This window comes from Vanellus vanellus (genome assembly GCF_965231255.1).
Source record: "Vanellus vanellus genome assembly, chromosome: 1".
Lineage (NCBI taxonomy): Eukaryota > Metazoa > Chordata > Aves > Charadriiformes > Charadriidae > Vanellus > Vanellus vanellus.
Genome location: NC_138905.1, coordinates 127510528 through 127530265, shown reverse-complemented (window position 1 = coordinate 127530265; position 19738 = coordinate 127510528). Strand labels below are relative to the sequence as shown.

The window sequence follows — 19738 nt, the reverse complement described above, 5'->3', positions numbered from 1 at the left end:
GGGAATAGAAAACAGATCCCATTCAAATATTTATTTCTACTTCATATGGAAGGGAAAGGCTGTCTGACCAGAAATTGAAGTCTGCTGCTGTCTTCATTACCATGACCACACATGAGAGAAGAAAGATTTCCTCTAACAATGGTCTGATTTTGCCACTGATTTGGCCTCCTTCACTCATTTTAAGGGCTTGATATGCCACTTGCTGATGTCAGTGGTGAATCTCCACTTGATTTCAGGCATGCAAGGTTAGGCCCTTCCACACATGTGAAACGGGCAAAACTGCACCAATCCGGACCCCAAGCCTACACACTTTCCTTTACGTGTGAGTCCCATGGAATTAGTAAGGCTTGTTCATGTAGTAAGAGGAAAGCACAGGTGTTTGCATATGCAGGGCCCTATTTGATAGCAGTTTTATACCCATTTTCCCTCAATATGTCTGCAATATACATGAATGCCAGTACCAATAAAAAGTACAGGGAACTTAAATGGCATTATTTCATGTCTACTTTGTGTTGGTGACACTTGATTATTCAATATATTGCAACATCTGGTGTTCATTTCTTGAGTATATGCTGCACCCTAGATTGGTTTCTCAGTGTAATAGCCATTTGCAGCCATAATATGGTACAGGCCCTTAGAATCAAGATTGATTTGATTCTTTAGAAATGCACCTTATCGTTTAAAAGCAGGACCCCTGCTCTTATAATGTTTTAAACACTGTGATCTTTCAGAATGTGTTTATTGTATTAGTTTTGTATTGTAGATTATGATAGAAACTAGATTTTATAGCTTTTTAAAAGCATTGATAATACTAAGCTTCATAGTGGCAGAACAAACTGTGTATATCCATATTATGAATATTAAAGCTGTGATTATATTTTGCCTTAAATAAAAGCCCAACCTTGAACAGTACGATTTTGCTTTGGACTGCTTATTTCCATACTTATCTTTCATAGTGCCAGCAACTTTTCCTTCTGGAGTAGTTGTGACTCAGGGCTCCAAAAGCTTTTCGGTGGTACTGTGTTATCAAAGGTAAAATCATCCCAGCTGCACAGAGTGATTAGGTAAAACTACCTCATGGTAGTTTCCCACGAGGTAAGAGAAGACAGGCTGGTTTTGGCCTGTAGGTTAAATTTTCGCACTTAGGTGTTTATTTTCAGCCTGCTTAAATCCAAGTACACACAGCCTCATCTCTTTCCAGAAAGACCCTTCCGTTCCCAGCAAAGGGCACTACAGCATTAAATTCACCTAGGCCTGCCCGTAACAAGGTTTCCATCGTTGCCATCATGAGCTGAGCTGAACTAGAGGTGAGCAACAGGACTCCAGATTTGCCAGTGCAGCAGTTCAAGAAATGGCCCAAACAAAGCGATATTGGCATTTTTTATATAAATCTGGTGACAACCTAAGTTGCCTTAAAAAATAATAGCAGACATGCGGAAGGAGCCATTAGTGTAATCCCATTAATAGGTTAATAGCACCTCAAACACCGCATCTTGCCTTCCTCTTGTGCTCCTGGGAGGTCTCGGGTCTGTAGCTAACCTCCCTGTGCAGATCTGCAATTACCTGGGAACGGGTAAAGAGAAACAAGATCAATCAGGGCAGGCATCAGAGCCAGCTGAGCACAAACCAAGACCCTCCACCAAGAGAAGTGGCGGTGACTGGAGACTTCCCCCGTGCAGGATACAGGCACTGTCTGCCAACCTGCTCTGGTACCTCAGGAGCTTTGTTTCTTGCCAGGTGCTCAGATTTGGGATGTTGTGGAGAGAGACTTCAAAGGCTTCTCTTGCCCTCATGCTATGACCTTTTGTTGCTCATCCATGTGGGCATCAGTGATGCTGCCAGGGTGACCTTATGTGTATTCAGAATGACTCCAGAGCTCTGGTGGCGAGGGGGAAAGGCATGGGGTGGTCTTCTGGATCCTGCTGGTGAAGGGGAAGACCTGGGGATAGCAGGCGAATGCTGCTGGTGTCACCACAGGGCTTGGCGGTCCTCGGAACCTTTGAAGGCAAAGGCCTGAGAAGCATCAGGGTGAGATCCACCTGACAAAGCGGTAAAAGGCCACCTCCACCAGCAGGTTCATTAAGCAGGCGAGGAGCTCTTTGAACCAGGTGCATCAGGGGAGGCTCACCACAACCCATAGCTCCTTTTCTGCATTTTTTTTTTAATTTTATTTTTTAAATCAGCTGTCCCTCAGCCTTTATTGCTGCACAGGGTGATTTTTCTCCCAGGTTCTTTGCCCTCGCCTCCTCCTTTCAGGCTATTTCTCCAGCCTGCCGAGGTCCCCCTGAAGAGAACCTCTCCCCACACACACCTTCAAACACACACCTGGTTCAGTCCTGTACCTTACCGCCAAAGGAGACGTTCCCCCACCTACGGCCCAGCCCCGGCAGCTCCGAGCTCACCGGGACCGGGACCGGGACCGGGGCCGCTACCGCTACCGCCAGTGGGGCCCCGCCGACCGATACCCCCTCCCTCCCCGGCCCCTCCCGGGCGGAGGCGGCGGCGGCGGCACTGGCGGCTCCCCCTGGCGGCGGCCGCGCCTCAGCGGCGGTTGGGCGGGCCGGGCCGGGCCGGGCCGGGCCGGGCCGGGGCGTGGGGCGGCGGCGCGGCGAAAAGGCGCGCCCCCGCGGGTGGTTTAGCGGCGATGAAATTCCCGGGCTCCGTCCTGGTCTCGCTCGTCCTCTTCGTAGCCGAGACGGCGGCCGCGCTGTGCCTGAGCGGGGCGTACCGGGCGGCGGGGGACCGCATGTGGCAGTGGCTGACGCTGCTCTTCGCCCTCCTGCCCTGCGCGCTGGTGCAGCTCAGCCTGGTCTTCATCCACCGCGATGTCAGCCGCGACCGCCCGCTGGTGCTGCTGCTGCACCTCCTGCAGCTGGGGCCCCTCGTCAGGTCGGTGAGTCCCCTCCGTTGCCTCCCGCCCCGCCGCCCCTGCTCGCCTCCGGGGGCGAGCACCGATGGGGGGAAGGCACCCGGAGCAACCCCGGCCTTATCCTCTGTGCCGCTGCCGGGCGGCGGCCGGTGCCGCTCTGCGGCGGTGTTGGCCGCCCTCAGCTCCGTCCCGGTCTTGTGTGGAGGGAGGGCTGCCCCGGTGAGCGGCCCCGCAGCCCGGGGGGGCGCGGGCGTTCCTTGACCTTCACCGAGCGCTCGGCGGTGGAGGGAAATGGGGTGAAGGGCCTCCGGAGGGGCTGTGGTGGGCTCCGGCGGGGAGGCGCGGAGCCTGGCGGAGCATGTCGCCTCTCCCCGGCGGCGCTTTCTTGCGCCTCTCGTCTGCCCCTGTGGCTTTTTGCGGACGGCGGTGTCTGTCGGCGGCTGGTTTGTCCCCACCGCCTTCCCGGGAGGTCGCTTCCAAGGGAGAAAGGAAGGTTTGCTCGGGTGCTAGTCTGAAACAACGGTAGGAGCCGTCCCCACTGTGCACCCTGGAAATACTAGAGATGCTCTCCTCTGTCTCTTCCGAAAGTGAGCTTCTTGCCCCAAATTGCTTTGGAGAATTTTATTTTTATTTTTTTTCAACTTCTGGCTGAAAATGTCCTTAGGGGGGAAAAAAAAACCACCCCAACAGATAGACAAAAAGTTACAGAGGTGGTGCAACCCCATGATAAAATGTTTGCTGGGGGATTTAATTTTCAATTTACATTCGAATCTTTCCTTTGAAAAGAAAGGGAATTAAATACAGTATTTTTGTAGTAGAAGTATCCCCAACTTCTTGAAATGCCTGGACAGTGTGGAAAAGGAAGACTTGTTCATACTAATAAGGGTGAACAGTTTGGATGTTACAGAATGTCCTGCGCTTCAAAACCATTGAATTTCTCTATAACCATGGCTGGAATTTTTGTTTTGTTTTGTTACTATGTTAAAGAGATTGAAGTTATGGCTTAACAGTGAAGTTCTTGACAAGCTCTGATTTTCTAAAAGCTCAGAACAGCTCCCACATTCTTTGGAAAATCCAAGTGGAACCAAAGACAAAGCAACTACCAAAATAAAAAATATGTTCATGACTTTTTTTTCATTCTAAATCAATCTTTTGAGGTCATGTCAAGCTGCAAGATGTGAAGAAGCAAACAAAGGATGTAAGCAGCAACAACAACAAATTACAGGATTTTTCTTTCTAATTATGTGGAAGAGACATAGACTTCAACTCTGACCTTAACCACCAAGCATGATTTCACTTTCTCTTTCTTCCTCAACATCAAGTTTATCTGTTTACAACACAAGTCTCATCTTGTGCAGAACACACTTTCTGCTGTGTTGGCAAGCTCCCAGCCGCGGTCGCTGCCATAAAGCTAGTGGGTGTATGGATGTATGGATCTCCATGATGCTGCAGTGCAGGAGCATGTCACCAGCTCTGCACGTCTGCCTTTCTCAAAGATTTACGAATTTGGTGTTTACAGGAGGTTTGAAGATGTTCTGGAAGCGTTGCAGCGTGCCTGTGCCGCAGTCCCCATGGCATCGTTCAGGCAGTATGAAGTAATGCATGTTAACTTCTCTCTAGATGCAGGATAACTGGAATTATAATTACTAATAAAAAGAGGGTAGCACATTCATGCCATCTGAAAAACTTATTTCCTGCCAAAGGCTGGAAGGACTCCACTAATTAAGAGGAAAAGTTTAATAGAAAACAACCTCCCTTTAGATTCAAGGAAATGTGTCTATTTGTAGGATACAGTACAGAAGTGTGGGAAGGTAAAGTCTGAGACAGACATTAAAGGTCTTTTTCTCCCTTCCTTGCCTTTCTGTCCACTGCCACTAAGCATTGTTGTATCTGTTGGAAGAGGAAACCATTTTCTTCCCATCAGGTGTAGATCTACACTGTAAAAGTTGTGTTGTTTTCAGCACATGAAATACCTTACCTTTCCCTGCTTTGCGCAGGAGGCTTTTTGTCATGTGCCGACTGGAATACACACAAATCTGCATCCCATCCTGTTAGGCAAACCTCTGCTCCTTTGCACCAGAGAGTCCTGCTGCTGTTACCCATCTGCCTCCCCAGCATGAAGCCTCGCTCCGTCCCCTGTGTTTGGTCTCTCTTGCATCTCACTGGCACAAATTAGGTCAAGGAGGACATATAGAGAGTAGAGCTAAATGTTAAAGAGCCTTTAGGCTGTGTGAGCTGGCATGCTTCAACAGAGGGCACCCTGCTTCGGCTGGCTTCAAAAAAGCTAACACTAACTTTTTAACCATCTCTGTTGGGTTTGTGACACGATACAGGATAGTTGGCATTTCTTTGTTCAGACTCAAATACTATCAGTGCGCTATTTTACCGACAGCCCATGTATGTTGTGTGAATTTTCTTCATCATCTTAAAAGCTAGACGTTTTTTTTCCCCGTCCTTTTTCCTTTAAAAAGTTAAGTTTAAATTTTGGGGAGCGGTCTGGAAACATCTTGGCAAGGAAGGAGGGTATTTAGCTGTGCAAGCCAAATGGTCCGGCCTATTTTGAATCCTCTGTGTGACAGGGAAAAAAGTACATTCTCTTATAAAACCTTCTTGCATACCATCACCTTCCCCAGACACCCACACTCCACCTGTTCGGGAAGCACTCGCTGTCCTGCTGCTACCGCTGGAAGCACCAAAATTAGGAAGCATCCCTCTTCCTGGAGAGGAATTTTGCTGTACTGGAAGAGTAGTGTTAATGCACCCTTTTTTTTTTTGTTTGTTTGTTTGGTTTTTTTTGTTCCTTCTCCCACTCCCTAAGAGTTTCTCTGTACATTCGGAGCAATTTGTAGAGTAAAATTGCTACCTGCCTTGGTGGCCCGGCTCTGATTCCCAGTATGTAGGCATGCCAGAGACTGGTCAGAGAGTTGGCTGGAACAAAGTGACTGCAGGTTTCTGGGCACCACGGGGGATTCCTGCAGCATTTCAGGTTGGTGCCGCTCCTTGTGAGCGCACAAATTTGTGTGGAGGCTTCGAAAATATATTTGGATACTGTCTCCTTTTATGGGAAAAAAAAAAAAAAAAAAAAAAAAAGAAAAAGAGATTCTTTTACCACATAAAGTAAATTACTACACACAAAAAAATGATTTGAAATGATAGCCAGTGTCAATGAGAGATTTAATACGTTTTTTTTTTCTTTAGAAAAGACCATGATGAGCTTTTTGGCTCGTTATCGACTGCTCCTGAGCCAAGGACTGTCTCTTTGTTCCCTATTCATTTGGACAGCGCCTGTAGCACCAAAATTGCCTTGAGGTTTTAGGTGTTGCTACAATTCCGATAAATAATAACTGGATGTATTTTTGCTAGGGTGCTGCTCTGCACTTAAGGATGTGTTCAAAATGCAAATAGTTCTTCATGAAGGGTGCCAGAGAAACCCCTGTTAATTTGCTTGCCCTTTTCTATTCTGTAAGCCGTGAATAGGTCAGGAGCTGAAGTGAGGAGCGCAGATTTCCAACAAACTGACTTGAACAGTCAGGGCTTACAGTCACGAGCAGGGGGTGTTGGTGGTACTGTACTGTGTGTCTGCTGGATGCGATGGTTTCTTACTGTCTGATTTACTGAAGCGGCATATCGAGAAGGGACTGGTGTGAATTTGGCAGTGCTTCTGATACCAGCTACATGGAAAGGAAAGCCAAGTGACTGCTGGTGTCTTTGAAAGTAGCGTCCCTAGTGCTTTGTTAGCTGAATGTGGGCCTACAGGTTCTTCCTTACAAGGAGCATGCAATTAGTAGATGGCTCTGTCTGCAGGATGATGAACTTCCGTCATGGTTTTTCCAGTCGAAAGCCAGTATAAAAGGCCCCTATATAGAACACTAAAATCTGAGGAAAACAGCCATTAATGGGAAAAGGATAGAAACAATAGGTGACTTTTTTTTATCGGGATCGGGCTTTGTTTTTCAAGGCATAAGGATAAACAATTACATGTCTATGTATTGTGTATACAGCAGCAAAGCAGATGCAGTAGGAAGCTTGCATCAAACTGCCAGAGGAGCTACTGTTACAGCCAAAGTTAGAGTTTGCGAGCTGCAGGAAGTAAAAAAACAAACAAACAAAAACCCCACAGCCCCAAAAAAGCCACCAAACAACAACAACAAAAAACCAAAGTAAAACACCTATAGGCTGAAATTATCAGAGTCATTAATGTTTTGGCCACCTAATTCTGTAGTTTGAAATCTAATACACTACAATGGTGCAGAGCTTCAGCCACATTGTGTGGAAGCATTGTCTGTTGTGAGTGGTGTCTCTTCCCTAGTGACCTGCTATATAGTTCAGAATAGCATAGGTCTAAAAACCTCTCTTCCTTGTAGGGCTTCTGTTGGCAGACCTTACTGTAGGGGATTCTGCTAGGTCTAAACTTTACAACTGTCGATGCATCTCCCTCTTTTCCAGATGGGAAGAATATGCCTAGACACTCTTCAGGCTTTTCTTTTTCTTTTTATTTTTTTTCTTTATTCTTGAGCAGATGTGTTAGGTGTTCAAGATGCGATGAACAGAAAGTCAGTGCAGATGGAGGGTAGAACAATGAGTGAGGAACAAATCTTTGTCTGACACAGGTAAGTAAATATTCAGGACTGATAAGTCTTTTGCACACTTTTCTAAAGAAAAAGAATTGCTAAAAATTGAATCACTGGAGAAATCTGCTTGTACGTTTGCAGTGAGCATGTGTGGATAGGTCTCTCAAATAGACATTTGCTCTTGGAGTGCTTGTTGGTTGTGCGAAGTTCCCTGTTTTCATTGCCTGCTCCTTCCTCACACCACCATTATTTTGTCTGTATTTAAATCCCACACATCCATGATTAAAAGAGGGAATGAGGTCCTTGCTCTCAGCAGCCATATAAGGATTGGAATATTCCTCCTACTGACTGCGTAGAAGACAAATGTGTTGCTGCTGAATCACTCTGTAGGCACCATCAGGATCTTTGAAAAAGTATAGCTCTTCTCCCTGCCAAGATTTGGCAGCAGGGGAGAAAGCAACACCATCTTTTTCTTACCTTTTAACTTTTACTGTAGAGAGTAGATCTGACATTTCCTTCAAAATAATTTTAGTTCCTTCAGACCCTGCACTGCAACTCTCATTGCTATACGTGCAGTGAAACCAGCCAGCTGCATGCCTTCTGCTGTTGATGTGTGTGAGGATCGGTGGAAAGGGCCCTAAACATCACTACATTGCAGGAGATGGATTGTGCAGAAGTTGGGATCTCCCATTCCTGTTCCTCTGGAGCAGAGCAGCAATGAGCAGTGAGGAACTGGGGCTTCTGGGGAATTCCCTGTTTTGTAGTGGAGTTTGTAACTGTGGAAGAAAACTGGCTTGAAGCAATCACCTTCTTGTGCTGTCTTTTAATTGTGTTTCGTACTAAAAGAGAGCAAGTCAGTTCATTTAAAGACACCCTTTCCAAATGCACTTCATAGACAAAGTCGTAACATAGCACAGGTACGTGATCTGAATTGATTCATCATCACTGTTCTGCACCCTTCTTACCTGGTTGGTTCTTCAAGTGCCTATGACCCTCTTACACTTTATTACTTCAACATTTAGGTTGGTACTCTTTCTTTCTAGTGTATCTGCTGCCAGTCTACTCCTGTTTGAAGCTGTTGCTTGGGCAGTGGTATCAGCTAGAGTCTTGAGAACATTTGTTATGGCCCCAGAAGGCATGATCTCCAGAGACAGTCTTGCATGGGAGGGGCAGGGCTCAGAAGATGGGCATTATGACTGATGGTATGTGCAAACACTCAGATTACATTTTTATTACTCTGTTTCACTAGTAAAAGTCCCCTTTGGCCCTAAGGTTTGTTCATCAGACCATTCGCTTCACACTGTGTTTGCTTTTCTATACGGGCATAAAATTTCCCATCACAAACAATATACTGCTACTTAATACATGGCTAATAAATGCAAATCAAATGCTTGCTCCAGAATCCAACATCTTGTTGATTGTAATATTTGCTATAGTCAGTCATTTATGAATCTTGGAATCTCTTTTATGGGATTACCACGTACTTGTTAGATGGGTCCCTAGACTATATCTGCTTCTAATCACACACGGCAAGAGTTCAGAGGCTGATGCTGAGATCTCATTTTCCGTAATAGCTTCAGACTTGCCCTCAGCTCAGGATGAATAGATGGCTGTGAATGCTAAGCAAGACAAAAATGTTCTGGGATCTTTCTTTTGGAATAAAATCAATTTGTTGGTTTCAGAATCTCTGTTGACTTCATAAGCTGCTGTGCTTTATTAATTTTTCACACTTTATTTTTGGCTGTGTGGATTCTTTCACATAGAACAAGACTGGCAGGGGCTGAGAAGATTAACAAGGGGAAAATAGAAAGTCACCACTGTGAATGGAGCCTCCAGCACACCAGCCGTTTCAAATAGCTTTAGTGATAATAGTAGCCGAAGCTCAGTGAATCAAGAATGGTACTACATGATCCTAAAACTGTGCTCCATCTAGAGCAGGTGAAATTTGCTAGTGGTCCCGTTAGGGCGGAGGAAAATGAAATTGAGTTTATTAAAACAAAAATCAATATGCTTTAATTTGAATTTCCATCAGTGCTGCTTTGTAGTTTGATCTGTGAGCTTTCCCCTAAAAGGCTGTGTTAGACTCTGACTTGGCAATTGTTGAAAAAAATCAAGCTGAGAAGGAAATGGCAATTCAAAGTCTCAGACAAGCATGGTCCCGTGCTTTGTGATAGTGAGATAATTTTAAATGGATGATAAGCCTTATTTGTACATTACAAAAACTCACTGGCCAAATCTGACCTGTCAGAGACTTGGAGATGCTGCATTCCGGCAAGTATTACCTACAGGAGCAACCAGGTGGAGGAGATGAATCCCAGCAGGCACTATGGAAGGAAAGAAGACACCTCAGTCCTCATCCAGGGATGATGCCTACATGAGAAGATACCACACGTGTCAGGCCATGGGAGGAGATGTGAGCAGAGCTGGTGCCACAGGTCACCCTTGCAGGGGATGTTCCTCTCCCTCGAGCTTCCCTCTGGGCTGGACGCCAGCCCTCACCAGTCCTATTGCTCACACTACAGTTGTTTCTCTTCTTGAAGCCCATACCAGTGTTAGGCATAATGGAGAAAACAGGTTGTGTCTGCATTGGGTTTGGGCTTTTGGGGGTTTTATTTTTCAGTAGTCGATGCCATTTATCCTTTATGGTCCTGCTGTAAACGGACTCTTCCACAGCAGGCCCTGTATTTTTAGTACCCTATGCAATGTAACAGAAATAATGTTTCTTTCCTCTCCCTTCCCCCGCAGCTTGTGAATTCACCTGTACCTCAGTAGATCCTTGCGTGGTATTATTTCCAAGAAAAGGTTGACTGCTCCCTTTTGTGTTTTGGGTCGTGCTTGATGCCCAAGCCCACCCTTGACACCTTCATACCCAAGCAACTCTCTTAGAATAGTTTTTCTAAAGTTTTTGCCAAAAATAGCCATTGGAAGGAAGTTTCAGAAACTTTCCTTTCATAAATGTGTCTGAAGCTGTGTTATCTTCTGTAATACTCAAGGAGCCACCTTGTCCTCATTGCTGCCAGCCCCTTTAGCCCTTTTCCATGCCCTCCCAAGTGCACAGATTATTCTCTGTGCGTGGGTAGAGGCAGCATGTATTACAACAGTATGTAGTTTATGAATAGAAATGTATGTGCTGGCACCACTTTTTTCTTTGGAAGTTAGTCTGTGGTAAGTTAGACCTATGTAAACAAGAGGGTTTGGTTCCACCTGTGTTTAAAGTACAAAGAGCTGAAGCAACCAGAAACACTGCATCTTCTAATTTAGAATATTTTTTGCAATACTGTCTTTAATATTCTTTAAACAGTGCAATAAATGAAAGCAAACGTAAGGAGTGAAGCTCCCGTTTTTGTGTCTTTTTAAAAAATGTTAACATCCAGAGTTGTGAGGCTGTAAACTGCTTGTTCTTGTTATTGCTGCTATGGCTTGTTACTTGTTTTTGGGGACCATTGCTTGTTAAAGCAAGGACTAGAGTTCATCCATTAGAGGTGTGTGCACCTGCTCATACCCTGAGCTACTCTCCAGTGTCTTGAGATTGTTTGTTTAAGGCAAAAGTATGAGAAGTGGTTTTATTGCCACATCACAGGTGTACAGATCACACCAACAGAAAGACAAGAGAACCTGAAGAAATATTTCCAACTTGGGTTCTGAGTTGGCAGCCTATGAACATCGTAGTGGATGAGTAGTTTAAGGACTTCAGTAGGACAGCAGAGAGCAAGGGCAGCTCATAGGAAACAACTAAACTATCATCTCCTGTGTCTGAGTACTACAGGCAGCCCAAAGGGCACTGCCAGATTCTTGCCATCTAGTCACGTGTAGATCATGTATCAAAGGGTGAAATCTGTCATAGTCCAAATTTACCAAGAGGAGAAAACATACAGGCTTTGCTCTGCGAACAAACGAATTCGTATGTGATGGCTTAAAATACTAAGGATTGGGAAGAATTATGCTTTTCTTTCATTTTTTCCTGTTATTCTGTTTACTGATTTGCTTGTAGGTGTGTGGAAGTCTTTTATATTTACTTCCGTGCTGGTAGAGTTGAAGAGCCCTATGTCAGCATCACGAAGAAGAGGCAGATGCCCAAGGATGGGTACTCAGAAGAAATTGAGAAGGAAGTGGGTCAGGCTGAAGGCAAGCTGTGTACACACAGGTCTGCGTTCAGCAGGGCGTCTGTGATCCAGGCGTTCCTTGGCTCAGCACCCCAGCTCACGCTCCAGCTCTACATCTGTGTCCTGCAGCAGGAGATCACGGCTGCCAGAAGTAGGTAGAGCTGTTGTTATCACCTCCATATTTTGGTGGGAGGGAGAGGAGAAGGGTCAGCAGTCAGGTTTAGCTGCCCTGGGCAAGAACCAAACATATTGCAATTGGTTTCATCTCTCTGACAGCTTCTGATGGTGATGTTGCTTTCAAGTTTTATCTATACCACTATGTTTTAGATTGTGATGCTTCCTGTAGCATACTTGGGTTGCTATAAAAACATTAATTTGATAAGTGGCCACTATGGCATGTGAGGGAGGCAGCTGGAGGGACTAAGCTATCCTTGTGAAGATGAAAAAAAAAAAAAAATTACCTCTTCCATCCTGGGTTTTGAGCAAACTTTCTCAAGAATTCCTTGGGGTACAGTGCAAAGCATGTTTTGCCATGTTGCATTAAGGAAGGTGTACTTTTAGGAATGCAGTTTCAAATATGGACTGAGGATGTGAACTGTCTTCACTTGTGCCAGACTCTGAATTTGGAATCAAAAGGCAGGACTTAATAAGCTGGTATGCACATGTGGCCATCTCGTCTCTGGACCCAAGCTGTTAAGCCTTTGCCAGGCAGTGATGCACCACATTGACTTACCAGGACACATCTCTCTTACCATGGGACTCTGCATCTTGCTCTATGTTGTGCTCCAGCTCCTTAGAGAGAAAAAAAAAAAAAAAAAAAAAAAGTCTTGTCTTGATTTGCTGGCTGGCTGCTAAATGAAGAACCTACTCCAGCTGGTTGTAGGACAACCACCTGTTGGGTGTAAGAAAGGACTTTGGCACTTGTGTGAACTGGAGGTGTGTTTCCACTGAAATGCAAAATAGCTACTCTTGTACCTCCAAGGCCCTGAGAGGCCAGGGATCTTCACCAGCTTCACAGGTAGGGAGGCTGAGGCTAGGGTGACATTATGAATCTGAACACTTTCTTCAGTTCTGGTGCCTTGGTTGGCAGTGTACCAGGGTAAGGAATGAAGATTTTTTTGGAGGAGTCTTTATAATAATGTCAGGGTTCTCCCCTCAACTCAGGGAATGGAAAACTTTAGCATGCCAAAGGGCGAGTCAGCACATAAGGTTAAGGTCTTTATAGAGAAGTACTTGTTTAAGGTCATAGCAGTAGTTACTTGAAAGATGTTGCTCCTGACAGTTTCTGAGTACATCACATCTAAGGTGGGCTCTTCAAATAACGATGGCGTCTATGACACGGGATGCAAACAAAACAGCTGAATCCTTTGCTGAGCGGTGCAATTAGTAAAATTTCCAATTGCTTTGCTGCAGATGGCATTTGCTTGAGAAAGATCACCTTTTTATTGTATTTCTTCTATTACTGATGTTGACCTTACTGGTCATGATTGCCAAGGAGAAGCGCTGTGTTCCAGGTGATTAGCGAATTGCATATTTAATAACAACTTGTAACTCAGTATTGCTTCTGACTTTTATCAGTCACTGCTGAGATAAATTCTGAATCAGACTGATGAGTGACCTTCTGTCAGTGAAGTGAAGCTAAACAACCAGAGATAAGCTGGCTCACCAGGGAGTTCAGTGAGCCCACCAGCAAATGCAGTAGTCATCTCATGTCTCCCAGAAGCCATCTCCGTAGCAGGTGTAATTCTAAAAATAGATAAATCAAAAGGAAAAAAAAAGTGTGTGTTTGTTTGTTTGTTTTTCTTTAATCAGTGATTTAGGAACAACGAAAATGTCTATTAGAGCTCATTTATCAGAAAAACAAGAGTCCTAACCATATTCCTCTTGTGTGTGTTTATATTCTGAAATATTGAAACTTTCTGTAGTCCCTTTAGCCAGCTTATTTCTGCAGTAATACCTTTTGTCCACCAGTATTATTCAGCCTCCAGAGTAAATGGGAATGATGCAGAGCACAGTTTCAGCTTCCTTGTTATCTGTACATAGGGATTCTCATGTGTAGGGACAGGACTCCAACCTTTTGATTTTGCAGCAGCATCATCAAAGTAATTTAACAGCTAGTCCAGCTCTTCTTCACACTTCAGATGTCTTCAACTTGCCTGTTCTTTGACACTGGTCCTCCAAACTCCATGCTGTTTTCCATTTGTCTCTGTTACAATTATCACTCTCTTCTTGTATTTTGATTTCCACTATTTTTTCTTGTCTCATCAGTCGTATTTTTCTGGATTTCTACGCTACCCTGTCTGTTATTCTGTGTAAATTCTGCTTGGTCAGTGGTAATGAGGTCAGTATCACCTGTGAACATAAAGCTGTTTGCCATCATGCTACATAGCATGTTTTATCCCTTACAGATCTGTTTGAAACTCATTATTGCTTCCAGTATTGAATTGAACAGTTCTGAAAAAAGTGTGCATCCTTGCCTAGCCCTTTGTCGACCAGAGCCACACTGCATCTTTCTTGTGTATTTTATGGCATTCATTAATTTCTCTGGGTGTTTTCTTTTGGATGATCAGATTCTTGCCAGCATCTGGCATTCTCCAAAATTGTCATTTCACTGTATGCCAAGAACGTAAGATCAAAAGAGCTGAAGAGTTGCAAAAGCAGGACAAAACCTCTAGGTTAGTGATGAAAGACATAAAGCTTCAGTGACTGTTTAGCATTAAGTGCTAAATGAAATGTTGCTGGATTAAATGCAACATTGGAAACCCACATGTAATAGCCTAATCTGAGTCCCTAGTTCTAGACATTCAGCTCTCTTTTTGGTTACAGCCTAACTGGGCAGAAGTTCCGAACTTGTTACTGTATGAAATGCCCAGAACAGATACTGAGGTGTCTCTAGTGCATTTGGGCTTCAACCTGTACAAAACACTTCAGCATTCAGCCTGGAGAAGAGAAGGCCCCGGGGAGATCTTATTGCGGCCTTCCAGTACCTAAAGGGGGCCTACAGGAGAGCTGGGGAAGGACTTTTTACTAGGGCATGTAGCGATAGGAGGAGGGGGAATGGCTTTAAACTAGAAGAGGGCAGGTTCAGATTGAACATTAGGAAAAAGTTTTTCCCTTTGAGGGTGGTAAGGCACTGGAACAGGTTGCCCAGAGAGGTTGTTGAGGCCCCGTCCCTGGAGGTGTTCAAGGCCAGGCTGGACGTGGCCTTGGGTAACCTGGTCTAGTGAGAGGTGTCCCTGTCTATGGCAGGGAGTTTGGAACTCAATGATCTTCAAGGTCCTTTCCAACCTAAACCATTCTATGATCTATCAGTATCATGCATTGCCTTAGAGCTAGCTATAACCTTGCTTTGAAGAGGTGGCTGACATCAGGCTCTGGTCCCCTTACATGCTGGTGGGCAGCTATTCAGACCTCTTTGCCTAGGTGGTGCCACCTGGAGAAGCACAACACCAGGAGGTGCCAAAAAGACCTGAGTTAGCATTAATTGCAAAACCAGCTAGCTGGAGTTGGGGGTTGCATGGCTTGGCCCCTTACCTTTGAAAAAGGGCCTGTTCTCACTGTGCAGTATTGAACACAGGAGATCTGCTCCTGCCGAGAGTGATCTTTTTGCGAGTTTAAAGTTTTTGTGCTGTTAACAGCAGTTAAGTTATTTCTTTAAAGTGTTGCTTACAGTGATAAAATAATCTCAAAAGGCAGATTTCCTGCCATTTAAAAATAAAATTATTCTGCTGCAAAAGGTGGTTGTTTTGTTTTGGTTTTTTTTTAATTAAAATTTGTAGCAGGGACTGCCATCTTCTAGAATAGAAGCTTTGGTTTCATGATTTCTTTTCAACTTGCTGGTGTCACTTTCCTGATGTTCAGGAACTGCACTTTGTAGGCCGTCTTACCAAATATCTTAGGATGCTTCTGCAGTTGCTTCTCCTGAACTTATTAAGCTCTGACCACAGAATGCTTTTCTCATTATTTGAACAACATACTTGGAGTACTTCTTGAATATTAATAGTTGGTTTTAAGTGCTGAAATTATAACTTAAAGCAAAAAAAAAAAAAATTGAATCTAGGTGTCTTGTTCTAGGTAACAAAATAAGTGCTCTTATTTTTCAAGTGTTCTGATTATCAGTTCAGAAGTCTATAGTGTATGTACAATAGATAACTTATGATTCTTCAGCTGAATGTAAGATATCAGTAATAGGTATTTGTGATGTAACTCATCTGAGTTGCATCTCTCTAGAAATTGCTAAGGGAGTGAATTCTGTTCTATCTAAAGTGGGAAAGAGCAGGCCTTGAAAAGACTTAAGACAATAAAAATCCTAACGAAGTAAAACAGTGCCTCCCTGAATGGCTCTGTGAGCACGCACCTCTGATTTGTAAGGAAAGTTTAGCCTTCTGGGAGCAGGAATGAAGAAGACAAATGCCACCTTTATGACGACTGTTAGAGGATTTAGGACTGTTCCAGGGGAAGATACTTTGCCTTTTAAATTTTTACTTCTTTGCCTGCCCAGGGTAAGTAAAAGCAACAATAACGTCACCCTCCCACATTTCCCTTTGTGGTTGCTTCAAACCATCTTTCTCGCAAACCTAAAAGTGATGTTTCTGCTGAAGTTTTGGTGACAGTACTGAGCTTTTGTGAAAGGAGCAGGACTGGACTGCTGTATTAAACCAGAGTCAGTGTGACCTGGTTTCTGTCAATGGAGAAGTGCCTCTTTTGAAGGCTTGAGTTTTTAAGACAAGTTTGAGATTAATATAGAATCTCTGAAATGAAACTGGGTAATAAGATGAATGTCACAGCCTATCAAAGCAGAAAGTAAGCAGAGTTCCAGGACAGCAGCACCCTGTCCCCAGTGAGGAGGGTTTTTTGTTTCTTTAATTCTGAGAATGTTCTTTTGCTTCATTAGCTCATGGAAGTTATTTGTTCTCTCACAGCTCTAGACCCAGCTCAAAACTACAGGAAAGATTTTGAAAAGAGCTGCAGGATATCAAGCGGTATTCTTGACTGCACTCACTTGCTCTTCTGCTTTCAGCCAATATTTTTTGAGATACAGCACTGTACTCGATCTGAGACTTTTTAAACATTGTAAGAAAGATGTTAAAAACACACGTTAAAAATGTAAATGTTAAACAAGCAAATACATAACCATTTTCAGACAATATATGTACCACCAAACTGGTGTGTACAAAATTACCATATAAAATGGCAAATGTTTTTCAGCTTACTGAGTGCTATTTGAAATTTAGATATAAAGGATTAATTAATTCTTTTCTAAAGTAATTCAGAGGTGTTTGAGGATTGGGATGGGAGAGAGGTTAGCTAAAATGATAGAGAAAATCCTATTAGAAAGTTGTTAGAGATCCTAAAATATACTTGTTTCTTTCAAAATCATGCTCAGAAATTTGTAACTTTCAATAGAAAAAAAAAAAAAAACCACAAACCCCAACTTATAGTCATGGCTAAGTAGCTATAGCAAAGCAGGGAGTCCAGTTCATTTGTAGGATATTGACACATAAACTGACTGAAGCATGCAGAAAGCACTGGTTGCTAAGCATTGCAAAAGTAGTTGACATAGTCAAGAATTCCCAACTCTGGTTATTTTGTTTTATCTGATGCAATATAATGTTCTGTAGCATGACTAGTTGGCTTGGTTAGTTTCAATGAAACTCTAAAAGAAGCAACTAAATCATTTTTACTGTGCCTAACTCATGTGCATTTGAAGTGTTCCTTGCATGGACAAAATGCTAAGGTTGAAACTAAAAGTATTGATTGGGGGTGCCTAAAATTAGTCCTGTAAATCAGCTATTCGGCATGTTGGTAAAAATTGTGTAGAAAGTATGCAAATGCTAACAAAACCGTGGGCAGTTAGCACTTCTCCATGGTATGCTTCTACGGTATGCTCTAAGGTACTTCTCTATGAATGCTTATTCTATGCATCCAAGGTTCTTATACCTCTGTACCTACTTAATGTAGCAAGACAAAATTCCCACCTGCAGTGCCAGAAAGCTTTGCCCCTACTGTGTCTGGAGGGTAACAGGTAACAACTGGCCTCTGCCTTCACTTTCTGCAGAATTTAAATGCCATGAAACCTTCATTTGAGTGATTCTGTGTAGACTAGTGATACAGAAAGCTGATCTGAATTTAAAGACATTTTTTTAAAGGAGTGTTCTTAAATGCATGATAATAGATGCGTGTATAAGGACAGACGTGTAGGAAAATATGGTGTAGGCAGGTGAGCAAATCTCTGTCTGCACAGGCAGAAAAAGTGCAGATGCTTCTGGGTTTAAATTGCTTTGGCTTTCAATTTTGAGCTCTGTTGCAGAGCTCTTCTGTGAGCTTAGACAATTTGCTTCAACATAGAACTTTGCAAGCACTGAGGAATCAGCACACCTAAGTAACTCCAAAATTTCAGCTTCTGTTTCACAGCTCTTCATCTGTACAGAGGGGGAGTAGCACCCCTGTGCCATGTGGAGTACTGCGAGAGTCTGACAGCAACTTGGATACACTTATGACTGAGCTGTATAATTAAGCAAAGACAGTACATGTATGAACAGCCCTGGGTGGGGGAAGGAGGGAAAGACACCTGTGGCTGCTAAATGCCTTTTTTTTTTATTCTGGCTACTTGGAATAGTAACGAATGGAGAAAAATAGGAGGCAGGGGTAAAGTAAGAACCCAGGAGAGTATACAAGGAGTGGCTTTTCTTTGCATTACACTCTGCTGGGAATCCCCAGGAATGCCGTGAAGACAGCTACACCTGCACCACTGTGACACGTCTTTAACTTCTGCTAAGCGAAGGTCCTGATTTGTGTTTTCTCTTTGTAGGTATTTTTATGGTCCTTTCTCTCCTGTCAATTGTATATGGTGCCTTACGCTGCAACATCCTGGCTATTAAGATTAAGTATGATGATTATGATGTCAGCGTGAAACCAGCCGCCTACCTTTGCATATTCATGTGGAGAAGCTTTGAGATTGCTACGAGGGTTACAGTGTTGGTCCTTTTCAGTTCAGTCCTTCAAATCTGGACTCTCCCCGTTGTGCTCGTGAACTTCTTTGGTTTTTTCTTCTACCCATGGATTCTCTTCTGGCACAGCAAGTCCCCGTTTCCTGAGAACATAGAGAAGGCATTGAGCAGGGTCGGCACTACCATCGTCTTGTGCCTTCTCACCTTCTTGTATGCTGGCATTAACATGTTCTGCTGGTCGGCAGTGCAGGTGAAGCTCAATGATCCTGACTTAATTAACAAATCCCAAAATTGGTACCGACTAACGGTGTATTACATGCTGCGATTCATTGAGAATGCGTTCCTCCTGCTGATGTGGTACATCTATAAAACCGATATCTACCTGTATGTCTGCGCCCCTTTGTTGGTCTTGCAGCTCCTCATAGGTTACTGCATGGCTGTCCTCTTCATGCTGGTGTTCTACCAGTTCTGCCACCCATGCAAAAAGCTTTTCTCCTCCAGTATTTCCGAAGGTTTGCTGTCTTGTTTCAAGTTCCTCTGCTTTGTTTGCAAGCCTCCCAAATCCCCTATACTGACGGACAAGGCAGAGGTGAAATCACCTGAAAATGCTGATGAAGCACGGAGCAGTAGCAAGACAATAGATTCTCAAAAGGGCATTCCTCATCAAAGTGTTTCTTCCAATGCCTAGTACAACTGGAAGCAAGTAGGTGCCTTTGGAAGGTGGCAGATCACCTGCTGGGAACGTTGTGTATCTCGGACGTTGTGTCTTGTGGATGGGATTTCTTTCTTGCAGGTGCAGCACTGCATGATGACTGACAAGCATATCTTTGTGGAAAACTTAGCGTATGAGTATATGTATCTGTGTGTGTTTGTGTACAGAGAGCAATCACCGTTTGTAGACTTCTGTTTCAGAGTTTTTTGCACATAGGTTTATTATCACATGCTTATTTTGAAATCATTATAGAAGACATCCTTCAAACACTGGCCTGATGCTCATGTCACTCAGGAAATCTGAGGATTGGAGGAAACGTGTTTTATTTCAAATGGGATGTCATTATGGCATGCCACCCTAGCGTGGAAACAGAGCATAGACCTTGACTGTATATTGACTGTAGCTATGGTCTGCTTTGATCAAATTGCAGACTTTTTTTACACTCTAATCAGTGTAATAAGATAATACTTTTCTCTGTGGTCTAAGAATTGGACTTCTTCAATGCACTGTAGTCTAGGTTGCCGAGAAACAGC

At 43.8% G+C, this 19738-nt stretch overlaps 1 protein-coding gene across 1 annotated transcript; it reads left to right on the top strand.

The window, feature by feature from the left end:
* Positions 1-2644: 2644 nt before the first annotated feature.
* XK (X-linked Kx blood group antigen, Kell and VPS13A binding protein) lies at positions 2645-19181 on the top strand (the record flags this gene model as incomplete). Its single annotated transcript, XM_082482629.1, has 3 exons — positions 2645-2889; positions 11432-11694; positions 18355-19181. The coding sequence occupies 3 exons, from the start codon at positions 2645-2647 to the stop codon at positions 19179-19181; spliced, it is 1335 nt and encodes a 444-aa protein (XP_082338755.1).
* Positions 19182-19738: the final 557 nt, after the last annotated feature.